The 16,320-nt window shown below is 43.4% G+C and overlaps 1 protein-coding gene across 3 annotated transcripts in view; it reads right to left on the bottom strand.

The window, feature by feature from the left end:
- LOC126529669 (piggyBac transposable element-derived protein 4-like) overlaps positions 1–16,320 on the bottom strand; it is a 59,339-nt gene that overhangs the window by 29,236 nt on the left and 13,783 nt on the right. Inside the window, exons 1-2 of one of the 3 annotated variants that reach the window (XM_055069941.2) lie at positions 7,396–8,013; positions 3,991–4,063 (exon numbers count right to left, since the gene is read on the bottom strand). In XM_055069941.2, coding sequence (XP_054925916.1) covers positions 3,991–4,063; positions 7,396–7,485 — 163 coding nt within the window. In that variant the 5' untranslated portion in view covers positions 7,486–8,013. Of the gene's footprint in view, positions 1–3,990; positions 4,064–7,395; positions 8,015–16,320 lie in introns of those variants that run through there. The other 2 variants (XM_055069940.2, XM_050177182.2) reach the window with 2 other exon arrangements.

Raw genomic sequence — 16,320 nt, forward strand, 5'->3', positions numbered from 1 at the left:
GAATTTAGTAGATAGTGACTCAGTAGGTGTGTTGTTATTAGACACAATAGGCCGACCTGGGATTTCTGCTGTAAATATTTCTTCGACGGGAACTTGATGTACTTTAGGAAGAAGATAAAAGTGGCCCGATTTCTTGTTCTTAGGCATCATGAAGCGATATTCAGATTGTGTTATTAGATCCCTAGACAGGAGCACCCCTATTGTGTTTTTCACAGTATTGCTGTAGTCTGAAGTTGGGTTAGAGTCGAGTTTTCTATAATGGATGTGATTGCTCAGTTGTTTACAGGCCTTATTCTAGTACTTTTCTATAAGCCAGATTACGATACTGTCTCCTTTCCAATATCATTCCTTTCTGCGAGTTCATTAAAGATTTGATGCTGAGCAGGGGACAAATTTTTTTGTTTCTGGCAATGCCGCATTGACTCTAGAATTTCCTTTGAGATCAGCTTTATGTATAAATCCAGGTCTGGGCACTGCTCAGTTTCCGGTGCCCACATGCTAGGTGGTCTAAGAGAGTCTCTATCTTGTTTTCCTACATCTGGCCTATCAAAAAAGAACTTCTTGATGTGCATGCATCTTGAAAACTCTGTTATATTGTTGTGGAGTTCGTATTCGTTTACTGCATTGTTCTTGGGACAAAACGTTAGACCACGTTTCAGGAGATGAACTTCCTCGGGGCTTAGACTCTGAGATATGTCTACTACATTAAATATTAAATTAAATTTTGGGGTTTTACGTGCCAAAACCACTTTCTGATTATGAGGCACGCCGTAATGGAGGACTCCGGAAATTTCGACCACCTGGGGTTCTTTAACGTGCACCTAAATCTAAGTAGATGGGTGTTTTCGCAATTTGCCCCCATTGAAATGCGGCCACCGTGACCGGTATTCGATCCCACGACATCGTGCTCAGCAGCCCAACACCATAGCCACTGAGCAACCACGGCGGGTTGTCTACTACGTTGCTGTACTCTGGATGCTTGCCTGTAGGACTATTGGTGGAGCCATGTGCTGTAGGGGTTACATTAGTTTTCTTGGGTGGATCTGCAGCTCTAATACCCCTTTGTGCTGGTATTTATCGAGTAGTTTTTTCTCCCTAGTTTGTACGAATTGTTCAAGTTCTCTTTTTTCCGGTTCAGATAAATTTATGCTATCGAGTTGATTACTAATCATCGTAAGTTGTTCCTTGCAGTGTTCTTCGAGAACATCAATTAACGAGACTGATGCATTTTCTAGGACAGCATTCCATTTTCAATAATAACCCGGAGGGTAATGAGCCAAGGGCACATCTAACCTTAATTCTGGAACCTTTTGGGATTCTCCTATGTTTAACGCAGCTAGTGTAAGTTTTTAGGTGAAATCTGTCATTTGTTTGTTTGGCGGCAAGTTTGTGGGATTGGAGGAAAGGGCGAGATTAGCTGTTGGGCGTGCTATCCTTAGTGCGTGGTAGTAATTTCTGTTTGGTTCGGGCAGACCTCCGGGGCGAGACATCTCCAGGCGGTGTCTTTTTATGCTTTATTTTCTTGTTGAGGCCTGCACTTGTTTGTCTGTCTGTCTGTGTATCTGTCTGCTTATTAGTGTATGTAGCTGCTTGCGTGAAGGCTTCGCGGGTGGTTATGGGCTTCCGTTTGGGCGGGTGTTGTTCAAGTGGTGTTGGTTCCGCGTCCACCATCTATGTAGATACTTCTTGGGTTCTAGCTTTGGCAGAATGTGCGTGCAAGCTGGTGTTGTAGATTTCAGGCGTTTTTCTGTGTTGAAGCTAACTGGGATGCAGGCTTTACTGGTGTTGTTGGTTGGGTCAATTTAGGAAAGTTCCTGAGCCTGTACTTGATGTTGTTAGCAATTACCTTGATGCCATAAAAACTGGGGTGTAGTTTGTCCCGGGAAAGCAGAATGCCGGGGTCCTGGCGTCTTTCAGCGTCGTGGATGACATTGACGTTTTTGTGTTGGCTTCCATTATCCAGAAGAAAATCATTGAGCTTACGTGTCCCTAGTACATGAGCTAGGAGTGTCTCTGATTGTTGAGCAAATGGCTTGTGCTTGCAATCCTGGGAAGTACTGTTGCAAGGGTGATTTCTGCATTTGGTCTGTTGGTGTGCAAATCGTTTATGAACATTTTCATGGCCTTAACTGTGTAGTCACTGGTGTTGTGGTTGTCATGAGACCTGCAGTGAATGAGGAAATGTTTAATGTGCTGTGGAGTTGCGGCAATGAGGTCTCGGATGATGTGTGTTGTGGTGCCACTCTCAAAGCTAATATGTGGTGAGTGTTGGCCTGGTGGTTCACTCAGTTAAGCATATGTCGCCTTGAAGAAGACAAGTCCACTTGTCGAAACGTTGGCTCCTGCTTTCAATGTTGTTCTTGTTTTGCTCAATATCACTAGCAGTGACTTCTTTACTGAGTGTATAAGCACAACTGCGCAAGGACATAGAAAGAAACAGATACACAGACACAGCGCTTGTCTGATACACAAGCGCTGTGTCTGTGTGCCTGTTTCTTCCTACGCCCTCGTACAGTCGCGCTGATACACTCTACCATGGATTCTAATCAACTAGCCTGCCAACGTGTTTTAACCAAGTTCTTTAGTGAGATAGAAAAGGGGTATACGATGCAATGGCAGCTTGCAGATTGCAGGCGAATATCAGGAACACGAAGGCAGAACAGACTATCCAGGGGTAACCCAAACACAGTGGAGATGCCAGTAATGCAATATCAAATGCACCTGGCGTGTGCCGGGTATGATGACATATATTGCATGCCTGGGAAACTGCCCCAGAACAGCACACTCAACTGTGAGTTACTGACATGCTTGCAATAAATCAGGTAAAATAAAAGTTTATGCAGATCCAAAGTACAAGTGTAAATCTGTAAAGCAAAGCTTTTGTGAAGCACTGAATGAAATGCTATAAACTTGCTCATTTAATTCCTGCGTCGTAAAGGAAACTGGCATGCGCATGTAACAAATCTTGTACAGCCTTGTATTTCTCCATTATTCCTTATTTATTTGAAATATACTGGCCACTTCTTGGCCAGTATCCCATCGTGGGTATGTGCCATAGTGTGGAAATCATAATCATCATCAACACACTGAAATCATTTGAAAGAGCTAGCTGACATTGGCACGATATCAAGTTTTTTTTTATGACCTCCTTGCACAATATCTATCTCCTGCTCCTTGGCCAACACCCAACTGTGGGTATGTGCCACTGTTTGAAAATCATTGTCGTCACAATCAACAGGTGACACGTTCCTTGTCGATCACCCCTTTGTGGGTATGTACCATAGTATGGGAATCACAATCATCAACACATGACGATCAGTTTAAACATCTAGCGGGTATTGGCACTAGAGAATAGCACACGCAGTTGTGCATTGGGCTGCAGCACTGGGGGGCTGAGGGTCGAATCCAGCCACCAGGTGCACTAAATGCGTGTTTTTTTAAGTGAATGCAACTATAGTCAGCAAAAACCTGACCAGTGACCGACCAACCCAGGCAAAACCATGAAATGGTAGCCAAAGAAAGCAACACTTTAAAATAGGTGCAGACTGTACATGTGTTCTCATTAAAGATTCTCTCCGTCTAGCTTTTTACTAAAGAGGACAGACTATTCAACTGCTTTCATTTAAAACAAAGACCGACAAATAACTTGGGACTTCCTTCGTCTCACTCAGAACAAACTGGAGAAAAGAGAAAAGTGGAGATTTCATTTGCAATGATCATACACTGGTGTTATACAAAGGGTTAAGCCCTGAATGCTGTTGTCAGCAAGTAACTACAACTACCTTTCATTAATAGAAAGTAAACACCTGCAGGTCATATTGCTCATTAGAAATCACCATACTTCTCTATATTCTGAGAGAATTAGACCACATTATGAAGACATATGGCAAGCCGATAAAAATAGCAGGAATTGTGCAGCTTTTATTTCGAGATTCTTATGCATAAGTTACTGTTAACAAACATAATTGACGAAATAAAACAAGCACTAACCTGTGTCTGGAGGTACATCGGAAACATAAGTACGATGTCCACCATTGTCACCTGCCATGCAACCAGCACACACCTGTCAAACATGAGCATCAAGTAAAGGCTCAACTTGACCAGCACGACATCCTGTCCCTACAACCACTATACAATGTTTACAATTCCTATGTACCAGTGCAATACACAACACCCAGTCAATGCACAAAAATAGATTAAGCCATTCAGATTGTATGATCTGTTCTGCTTACTAATCATTGGAGACCAGATTTTTAGGCACTAAACAATGCTCTTTAGGTGCCTATAATAGGCACTAAAAGGTGTGGTTTAAGCAGATATAGCCATATTGATTGCTTTCCGAGTAGCTTTCCTGTTGCATTACACTTTTATAATAGAAAAGTAGGTTGGTGCACCATGTTTGTTAGCTACCTTTTAAATATTTTTTAGGAAACAAAGAACACACTGCACAAGCTCATGCCCATTCACAGCACTGCTCCCTGGTGTCTGCCCAGATACATGCAAGCAGTGGATTATGGAAGCAGTGGCAGGCGACCGCCATCATCTTGAGCTTTTCTGTCCTAAAGTTGTGCCTTCTGTCCATGAATATCAGCTTATATGCAGAAAATGAACACTCAATCTCCACAGATTTACTTATTTATTATTATTACCCTCAGGGCCAGAGGCATTACAAAGGGGAGTGGAACATACTCTGAAAAACACACGACAAAGGCTTTGTTATTTTAATACAATGTTAGCTGAAAACAGGAGAAAGTGTGCACTACAAGCAGGAACAACAAAAATTCAAGCAATTGACCGAAAACAACATAAATACATACTTGGTTAGTTACACAGTAATAAACTTGCGTTTAAAACATGCTGAAACTTGGAATAGCGAACAATGGATGTGACTGATTCCGGAAGCTCGTTCCAGTCCTGTGAGGTGCGGGTCATAAATGATTGATAACATGTTTGCGTTAAGCACAACATTATTCCTACCTTTTATGCATGATTGAAACGAGGGGAAATGTATGATGGAGGAAGAATAGCATCATTGTGCAGGGCAAGACTGAAGTATATCTTGTGGAAGAGACATGAGACATAGATGAGAAAACTTGTGGTAACAGGCGAGTGACGCAAGCTGTAAAGACTCTTTCATCAAAGTGATACTGGCAGTACGATTGCAGTTTCTGAGAATAAAGCGAACAGAGTTATTGTGGACTAGCACGAGGGCAGAGGTTAATATATCAGTGCCGGGGTCCCAGATGGTGGTATGGTATATAAGTGGTATATTCGAGTTTACTTCCGGCTAAAGTTCTGTAAAGGAGGAGTTATAAAGAAACAGGAATACATGAAAAGTTGTACCGGAGGTAGCCTAACGAGCGGTTAGCACTGCTAATTATTTTGCTGATATGAAGAGCCCAAGTATGTGTTGAAGAGACCAAACACATGAGAGCGGTACGTACTTGTACAACAAGCTGCTCAGCGTTTTCACATCCTTTCCTTCAGAATCACAGAATGTTAAGCAATGCGAGCTTCTGACACTTCCTCGAGAACAGAGTAACCGGTGTTTTTTTCAAGACTGACTGAAGCTTTCCGCAAACTCTTTCAGCAACCGTTTTTTTTTTTTTTTTGTATAGCAGGGAGCCACTCTTGCACTGCCAGAATGAGACCAACATTTAGAGTCAGGATTTCGAAAGAGGCTTCGAACTTCTCAATCGTTTCCGCTAGAAATGTGAAGTGAACCCAGTGCAGTTTGAGCCTTTCTCACCGCCAAGCTGTCATCTGCAGCAAGACCATTGATGACAGCCTTCACGCCCGCAAAATGCCTGTGCCAATATTTGACTGCTCTTAGCCATGTCCATGCAACTACTGGCTCAGGTGGGAGAGGCACTTCTGGCACATGTTCCTTGAACGCGAGGTGACCCCTTCCGAGAACATAGCTTTTCCTGTAGCAATCAGCTATGTTCACATCACTGAACGCCTTCTTGAGTTCCTCACAAACACGATGCCACCCATGAGCCAGACACGTGACGTGTGGCAATTGTGGGCAGAAAGCTTTCTGAAGTGAGGCTTCCTAGTGCACATAAGGTGCTGCATTGGTGTACAGTAGCAAAACCTCACTGTCGTCAATTCCAAATGGATAAAGCGGCTACAACAAAGAGTTGACAAAGTATGTCATCGGCTCACTATTTGTTTTCTAGAGAGGCTTCAAGCTCACCAAAAAAAAAAAAAAAAGGTTTTGTTTTCTCACCTTCAGCACACAAAGTGAAAGCGAAACGAAACATGAAAGACAGCATTTTTAAGCCCTTAAAAGTTGGAAAAATGCATTTTAGGCCCTTAAAAACAAATTAAATGTGAACACTGAAATACACTTATAGGCACAATTAAACCATGCTTAAAGCGTTTAGGGAGTTAGGGAGATATAGTTCGCGTTTATATATCAAATAGACACATAAATTTAAGGAAAGAAATATACCATTTGCTTGAAAGTCCAGTCTCTACTTATCATAAAAACATTTTCAATTCAAAACAGCCTTATTAGAGAAAACGAAGCATCCAACAAGTATTTCACTGAATTACTGGAAACAGCAGCCTGAAACTACTTGGACTGTGCAGGCTGTATGAGCACAATCTTCAGCACACACCCGAAGAGCCCTCAGCTCGCTAGGCTTCAAGGAACGCCAGCAATATTCAGCCCATTGACTACCAAAGCCAGCAAATTGCCAGGCGCAACAAGGGCCCCATTGCCTCCATTGCCTAAGCCGGCGATTTGCCTGTGGGAGGTACGGTTGGTTTAAAGGGTTATTCATAGGTGTGGCACAATTGGCAGTATACGCTATACTTCTTTTAAAATGTTTTCAATAGATGTAACCACATGCCTACTACTGCAGAGGTTAGATTTTTTATTTTTAGCATTTAGTATTCAGCGAAACCTTCTGTAGGACCCACACGTGGCAAACATATTTGGTACGGAGGGCCCAGGGCCACACATAGTGTTTAGTAGCCAATAGTTTAACGACAAACTGCAACAACATTTTTGACAACATAAAAAGCCTAGTTTAAGACATTGTAGACACAGATAAGCCTCCGCGCAAAATTTGACATTTGAAATGGGAGCAAAAGCGTCTCAAAATTTCGCAATGTAGCTGTTTCTGATACTGCAAATTAAAAAAAACAATGCCACAAACTATATAATTACCAGCCCTGTGGCACTGCTAAGACTGCTTTAGTGCTGTATACTACTCATTTATAACAAATTTAGCCAAACTGAAATTTTGTAGCACCTGGCCATTTAAGAAGCGCTGAAATAACATTTTGTACTTGTTTTATGTGCTAAAGGGACAGTAAAAAGGAAAATGACTTCACCTGTATTAGTAAATTATCCATCTACAATATGAAAAACACTGCTCTTACCACAAGAAATGGCTTGGTAAGCCAAAAAGAGGTGCAATAAGGAAGGATGGGTGGCGATGCTGCCTTGAAGTACCCGCACCAGCATGCCATGACGTCACGGATTTTGACAGCATCTGCTGGAGTTTAGTTAATTGTGTATAGATAAAAATCAAATATAATGCATTCAATAGAATCCAAAGTTTGAGCTTGGCAAGTATTGGCAAGAATTTACACTGATCTAATGCAGCCAAAATATGGAAGTACACTTGGAAATCCGTGAGGTCACAATGACGTATGGAAACTAGAGTTTCAGTGCGAAATTAAAAAAAAAAAAAAATAGAACTTTGACCTTCATAATCAACTTATTATCACAAAATTGAAAACGAGAGAGTTTTCAAAGAATATTTTATCAGTCCAAACCGGTTCAGTGTTTCTCCTTGGTATTCCTTTAAATGAAGGTTCAAGCCCTCTAATCCCTAGAGACAACAGGCAAGCATCAAAGAACCTTAAATAATTTACAACAGTAGCTGCTTGCATAGATTAGTATCTGTTTTGGTAGCCTGGAGGTGGGTGCAAAAAGATGTCATGATAGATCTTCTTGCTCCATTCCTGCAATCACCAGGGCTGCCATGCTAAAGCACAATCAGAGGAAACGTGCATAGCTCTCTTGTTTATGCTATGAGCAACATCATACTAGGCCACATTGCTACACAATGGCAGCAGTTTTTGCTCCGGATCACGGTGTTCTGATAATGTCGATAAGAGTAGGTCCGGTGGAGAACTTTACTAGTCTGTGTGTGTTTACTAGTACCATTACTTTTGGGTTGATAACCGTAGATGGCACCACTTGTCCTCTGTCTATATATAATTGTACAGGGTGTGTCAGCGAACACTTTCAAAAATCTTTAAAGGTTGCCTGTGGCAGATATCACAATTCAAGTTCATGAGCGGGTCTACTCGAAGCGGTGGACAATACTTGAAAAAAAATTGAGATCCCAAATAGACTAATTAATAAAAATCACTAATTATGTTTTAACTAATCACATTATGACCCATATTGCAATTTACAAATTCTAGAATGCCAATGCATTTCTCCGCAACGTTCGGGAATTTATATCTTGAAACTGGTGTCGTCCTGAGAATTTGTTCCAAGTGGATCCACCTTGCAAAGTCCACTGCTAGAATTTGTAAACTGCAATATGGGCCAATGTGTAATTAGTTAAAAACTTAATTCGTGTATTCATGTTAATTAGTCAATTTTGCATTTCAATGTTTTGTACAAGTAATGTCCGCCGCTTTGAGTAGACCGGCTCATAAACTAAAATTAAGCTATCTGCCACAGGCAACCTCTAAAAAATTTTGAAAGTGTTTGCTGAAACACCCTGTATATGCTACGTCATTTGAAATAAAGATCATTCAAGGTACAACAGTGACGACAAGGATTTAGAGTGTTTATGGGCAACAACGTTCAATTGATTTCTGCGGTTTTAGGCGCCAAAACCACGATTTGCTTACGGGGCATGCCACAGTGGGGGACTCCGGATTAATTTTGACCACCAGAGGATCTTTAACGTGCCCCCAATGCAAGAGACATGGGCACTTTAACATTTAGTCCCCATTAAAATGTGGCCGTTCTGACTGGGATTTTATCCCATGACCTCATGCTTAGCAGCGCAACACCAGAGCCACTAAGCCACTGTGGCAGGCGGCAATAACATTGTAGAGGGGCACATCAACCACTCGGAACCTCTGGGCAGTGTTCACCATGAGCTCCAATGGCTCCTTATACAGTGCCACCATCCTGATTCCTACCTACGCCGAGATACCCAGCAGATTTATACATAACAAAATACATGAAATTGATTACTCATAATCAATTACATTTATGGGATTAATTACTTTCTCCAATAACCAAGCTTTACTTTGATGACAGCACAAACTGGAATTTGGCGGCAAATACGTAGAACACCTGCAGTCATGCCACGTAGCAGCCTCATGGATGCAAACATTCGGACAGGCAAGCAGTATTTAGCTCAGCATTTATTTCCTCCTTTTTAACGTGCCACTTGTATTGTCAGCACCAAATTCATCTTGCGATGGTTCCGTGTTTCTATGTGGCACACACACTACCAAGGCAGAACACTCATGTTCAACGCATTTAGATTTCACTTTTCAAATTGTTTTTGGACCACTTGAGACTTGATTGCTATCTTCCTCATTTGGTGTTTGTACATTACAACACAGACTTTTCCTCCAGCATGCACAATGAGCGAGTTTTCAATGTTGCTGCTGATGCCCTCAAAAGAAATTAAGTGGAGATAACCAATGACTATGTTTAAAAGCAGTTGTTTGTGAAAATAAACAGTGCGTGAAGGGCTGCAGAGTATGCACTGAAAGGGCCGGGCAGCCTCGTTTGATTTACTGTATTTAAGCAGTGTCAACAGCCGTTGGAAGGAAAGTAGTGCAAAATTAATAGATTACTTTTTAATAAGCGCTCAATTACATTACTGTGGTAGTAATTGGTAATGTAATCAATAACATTTTTAATTAAGTAATTATAATTGTAATCAGTTACTTTCTTTTTGCAATACGTACAAGCCTGCTGTCCAGCCATTCCTTAGGTCATGTGGCATCAGATGGTCAAAAACTTTCTACTGGCCTCCGGTGCACCCTAGCTTTCCAATGGGCGTTCCGAGCCACCCTTGCTGGACAACCTCAGCAATGAGGGGCAGTGCATGCTCATGTTGCCAACCTCTTTAAAGGACACACAGCCTGGTAAGCCAGCCAATGACACTAAGGCTTGAGTCACATATTAGAAATATGCAAATGCCACGTAGCTGGACAGAAACAAGGTAATGTTGTTTGCCATTGCTTGGAGATACTGAGATTGTTCTTTTCATTCTGCCTAATGAGATAATTAGCCATAATTAATTACACAACTCCTCAAATATTATAGTTAGATGAAAAGTGTCACAGAGAAAATAGTAGCGCAACATGAAAAACTCCTGATACAGCTTTCTGTCGCTCAATATGTGCTACATTAAAGCATTTTTCTGGACATGAAAGAAGCCTGCAAATACACGCAAAATTGCCACGCAACTGGCTGCTCAAAGCACTGGCACTCGAGGCACCGCCCATTTGCAAACGCCTTCTTGTCAAAGGCTCATCGCTCTTCTTCCATGCTGTACTCATGGCTACTCAGATACAGCAGGCAAACCAAGATATGCGATAGTTGTCATAAAAAAACATCGAGGGTGTAGACACATGCCACCATTCAGCACAACGTGATGACAGGGCCGTATTAAGAAAAATGGGGCCCATGGGCCTATGCGCATGCAAGCCCCCTTTCCCTATACTGACCCCCCGCCCCCTGTCACCTGCTATGCTACTGGAAATATGCCATGTTTCATTTTAATTCCATCAAATAAAAAAGAATGAAGTGCAATCAATGGGATTATTATTATTGTTAATATTATTATAAGAAAAACAATAAAACTTTCTTCAAACGCGTGCTGTTGTAAACACCAACACATATGTTCACTTTGCGATTAATCTGCATTCTGTTTTCAGCAAAAGTTAGGCTTTAAGAAAAAGTTTAGTGCACTCAAGATGAACAAGAACGTAGAAAAGTCAACACAGCTCAGATGTCGATCCTTCTGAAGCTAGGCTCTGTGTGCATCACTAAGTTTAATCCCGTGAGGAGACGCATAGTTGTACCCAAAACATTCTTTATTAAAATTCAAGCATCAGACTGCAGTAATCGTTATACACCTTACTCTATAAGTATGCAATAAATATATACAATACTTAAGGCAATACCAACACCATAAAAATGCACTAGAATACAGATGAAAATTACCAACTGTAATTACAAAACATTATTTGAAAATATTTTCGTTAAAGGTAAGACAAACAAGGACGACACCAAATAAATGTGACACTATCAAAAACAACAAAAATACAGTTCTTTATAAGCACGCTAAATATCACAAGAACAAACAAGAGACGAACAATGAAGATTTGCATATCTTGAATTACACTGCCCAGCGTTTCATTGACAGTGTGGAGGCTGGGAGGCGACACAACGAACTTATTGTAGCTATTCATGTATAGCACAAACAGCCCTCTTTTAAAATGGCATCTTTCGCGCCTTCGCTTTGGCGAAATCAGATGTAGTCTGAAGGATAGATCGCAGAGGATGTCGCTTTCAATGGATATGATAGAAAGCGAGTTCACCTTGTCGTCAAGGGGGCTCGAACGAAGGCGATTTTTTATCAGCGACAACTTGGAAAAGGATCGTTCGGTCTCATAGTTTGCCACGGGTATGCTTAAGTACATTCGCAAAGCAATAGAAAGGTTCGGAAGCACATCAATAAGCTTTTTTTAGTGCAGCAATTTCATTATTCCCAGGGGACTCATGTCCTGGCACACAGAGTTGTGCAGAAAGTTCGCAAACTGAACGATTTCAGCGGAAAACGCTGGCTCCAAATAATTTTTGTATGTTTTCACCAACTTCTCAGCCTGCTGTGCCAGAAAGGCCACTCGCTCCCAACTTCTGTCAGCAATTTTAAGAATCCGAACCTTTTGCAGAGTTCAGTGTAGGCAGCCTTTCGCACTCGCAAAGCAGAGCCTAGACTGTCAAGTGCAACATTCTAGGTCTCTACAATAAACTTTTTTCTACCTTGTAGCGCACTATCGCTTTTTCTGTCCGGGTGCTTACTCAAAACGATTCGTTTGCCCTCATCCTGATAACATTGATTGGTACTTAGCGTGCGTGCTCTCTCTTCGAAGGTATCAAAGAAAGGTCGCAAAGAATTAACAAAGCCTTCTAGAGAGCTCAGCAGGTCTACAGCAGTTGAAATGTTTAGGCCTGGTTTCTGAAGTGCTACGCTCGTTTGGTCAAAGCGCTCCAAGATTTCACTCCAGAAAATCGCCATGAATGCAGTCTCTAGTTTTGTCATTTTCTTGAAGAGAGAGTGCGCTTCGTCCCTAGTGTCGCCGTTTTCTTTCTCATTCTTTGATATAGCTTCAAGGCAACACAAGACTGCATTGAAATTTTTCAGAATGGCCTTACATGATTCAGCGTGCCTTGACCACCTGGTCTCAGAGAGACTTTTCAAAACAAGCTGCTGGCCAGTTCCACCCATGCTGTCCAAAATATACCTCCATCGTTTAGGTAAGGCAGCAAAGAACACATACAGTCTCTGAATTACAGTGAAAATTTTGACTGCCTCAAGGCAACTGTCAACGCTACATGCACCAACGAAGTTCAGTGAATGACCAGCATACGGGATGTAGACTGCCAATTCGTTCAGGTGTTTGATTTGAGCTGGCAGTCCTTTGTATTTTCCTGACATATTACTCGTATTATCATAAGCTTGGCCCCTAAAATCATCAACTGAGATGCCATTGGTCGTCAAGAGGGACATCACAGTATCGAAAAGATACAAGCCGGCATTCGATTCAATCGGAACAAATCCAAGAAAGCATTCGTACACTTTCCCATTTAAATAGTATCGTAAAACAACTGACAGCTGATCAACGTGAGTAAGGTCTGGAGTCGAATAAACAATTAAAGAGAAGTATTTTGCGCGTTTCACTTCGTCAATGAGACGTTCCTTGACAGCCTTTGCCATATGCTCGATAAATTCATCACAAATGGTTTTTGACAGATACGAAGGGTGACCTTTTCCTTTGTTCCCATAGCGTTTGATGTGCTCGTTTAGAAAGGGATCAAGCTTGGCAATGGCCTCAAGCACTCCCATATAATTGCCATTTCTCGGTGAACCAAAAACCTCCGCACTGCCCCTAAACGCTAGGTTGCGCTCAGCTAGAAGCTCAACTACAATGACTAAGCGCTTCAACACCTCTGTCCAGTAAGCGGTCTCAGTGACAAGATGCTTAACCAGCTCCTTGTCAATTGTGCTGCTCGAGTTAGAGCGGGTGAGCCATGCTGCCCCGTAGTTCCGGTGCTTGACGCTATTTTCGTGTGCGCAAAACCTTTTCTTCTGCTCTTTTCTAATCAGAAAAGCCATGCATGGTGAAAGCACTGGGGTTGCTTGAAATCGAGAATAGTTTGCACATGACACAGTAAACAAAACCTTTGGACTTCAAGTACATTAACCAGTGTTGCTCGTATGCCTCCCCATTTACAGCCTTTCGCACAAAAAGATGAGGTGACATACAGCGTTTCTGAGTTTTGTATTGTCTTTCAGAAGATGGAAAATTTTCTGCACGATTTTGAAAATACAATGGACCTTTCTCAAGGCATACGCTCCGAAAGCTGTCAGTAATAACGTCCGACCACTTAGCAGGGTCACTTCGGAGAATCTCGCAACGTACCTCTTGCTGTACTCTGTACTTCTATGTCTGTACTTCTCTGTTGCCGCAATGAGAAGCAGTCTCATTCATCCTCTCGAGGCACACTTTGTGGGTGGGAACATGATTATTTGAAGCCAAACTAACAGGAAACAAGTGAGTCGGTTCTTGCAGTGCTTTTTCCTGGCGCTCGTCAGTAGGAGGAGGCTCGTCGGGGAGGTTTGGCACCTGTTTATCAGCAGTATTAGAAATCGGGCATGGCGGACTGGACACCTGGAGCTCTGTGGCAGGGACCCAGCTGAGTAGCATAGACGTTGCTAACTCAGGAACAGGACAGGGCTCGGTTAGCGTCGGTTGCTCAGAAATATGGATAACTGAGGTTGGCACCATTTTCACAGGATCCAGACTACCAAGATGAGTCAAACCTTACTTCTTTCCAGGAAACCGTGGTGATGGAGTTGGCAAGTCCTCCACAGAAGCACAGTCGGTACTATTGGGAGTTTGACACGGACTCTGGGTAGAGCGATCATACTGCTCCGCGGAAGCTGCATTCAGTAGGTACTTTGTCATCTTTGGTAGCTTCTTTTCATGCTCTTCTCTTTCTAACTTCGCCTTTCGTTTAGACGCACCACTTTTATGCTTCCGATCGAGCATTTTCGCATGAATGGATGCTAATTGTTCACCGAGCACTTCGTCAGTCCAACGCGACCACAGGTGTCCAACGGTGGCCGTCCCGATGACTGGCGCACACTGCCTGGATGGACTATGGCTGGCCGAGAGTGGTGCATCCCCCGGGAGCTCCTCAGCGGGTGGGCTTATGCAAGCCTAACCGGCAGCTTGGGGCTGAATCCCAGCCCACGATCAACTTCCTTTTATAGACGCGTACCGCGTCTGTCTTTTACTAGTGCCAAAGCAGGCGTTCACATGTGCAGAGTTCCTTGTACAAATTTCCTCCTTCTCCGTACAAACTCACTCCTTCTCCCGTTCCCATCTTTGTCTTCCTATCGGCTAGGAGCAATCGTCTCTGTTCTGGGAGGTTCTCGATTTTTCTTTCGCCCCGTCGACACCGAGCGCGAGAATGAAGGGGAGAGGGCGACTCCTAGCGCAGGCGAAGTTACGGGCCCTCCGTTGCCTCTGAGTCATCTTTTTCTACTTCTTTCTGGAAAGTTCGGCAGCCAGTCTGACCAACTTTTTCTGTCGAGCACGCATGAGGGTGTGCAGCCACTAGGCAGGAATGGGCCCTGGAGACAGGCCTTTGTGTCCAGCTCTCCAACTTCCCCCTGCACTCTTCCACAACCCTAGCCCGAACAGAGAAGATTCCATGCCCCACGGCACGCAGACAAAAGCATGGGTGACGTCGTCTTTGCTTTCCTGCCTAGACTCTGCCATCAGATTCATCATCATCTGCAATCATACTCATCCTCCCCCGCCCAAATTACCATCACGGTAAAGAAAAGTCGAATGGGAGGCACTGTTGGGTACTGCAGCACATCCTTTCTATGAGAAGGACAGCGGCGGAACTATTTGAGAGGTGGAGGGTGGCATGGTGGTGACGAGGGGCAAGGGAGATTTAGGTCCTCATCCCACATTACATGTTTTAGGTGTTTCCCCCTTGCCCCTCCTCTCCAGACAGCACTGGACAGATGGACTGACAGGAAACCATGAAAACTCTTCCAAACAAACGCACCTCGCTTTGTAAGAAAGAGGGCCCCGCCGGGGTAGCGGGGGATTCAAAATGTCAGGCTAAATGCATGCTGTTACATTAGGTGGGGGGCCCCGTCTGCTTGTTCTGGTTTTCTCGCTTCATACATGTCACTCGAAGTTCCGTTGCCCATGGTTCCATATTGTTACGGTGAAGGGAACGAAGAAGTTGGATTGGACTAGACGAAGACGAAGTCTGGCAGTTGCCTGAACGCCATATACGCCAGTTGTAAATATATGTTATTTGACGAGTACTCGTGGGCCTGCTTTCTTCCTGCAACATTTTGGTGGAAGGTGCGGGGTACAATCACGGAAATTCGCAGCGCACGTCATATACCTTCCGCCACAATGGCAAATCAACCAACACAAGCAACAACGCCTCAGCAGCCCGTGTCAACGGTCATCCTCACTCATCCCCGGGACCCAGGGACATTTGGTGGCACGGACAACGCCGACGTCGAGGACTGGCTTACGGTGTACGAACGAGCGTGCGACAACAACAGGTGGAATCCAACAACGATGCTAGCAAACGTGATATTTTACCTAAGAGGAACTGCGAGGCAATGGTACGACACACACGAAGCTGACCTAATGAGCTGGGATGTGTGCAAAGAAAAAATGCAAGACCTGTTTGGCAGACCTGTCGGTCGTCAGCTGGCGGCAAAAAATGAACTTGCGTGTCGCGCTCAAACGTCCGCAGAATCCTATGTTGTCTACATACAGGATGTGCTGGCCCTCTGTCGCAAGGCTGATAACAACATGACCGAGGCAGACAAGATTGGTCACATATTGAAAGGTATTGCAGACGATGCCTTCAATCTCCTGATGTGCAAGGATTGTGCCACTGTGGATGCAATTATAAAGGAGTGCCGGCGCTTCGAACAAGCGAAGGGCCGCCGCGTCACTCAAACTTTCGACCGATTGCCC

The sequence above is a fragment of the Dermacentor andersoni genome, chromosome 9, assembly GCF_023375885.2.
Source record: "Dermacentor andersoni chromosome 9, qqDerAnde1_hic_scaffold, whole genome shotgun sequence".
Lineage (NCBI taxonomy): Eukaryota > Metazoa > Arthropoda > Arachnida > Ixodida > Ixodidae > Dermacentor > Dermacentor andersoni.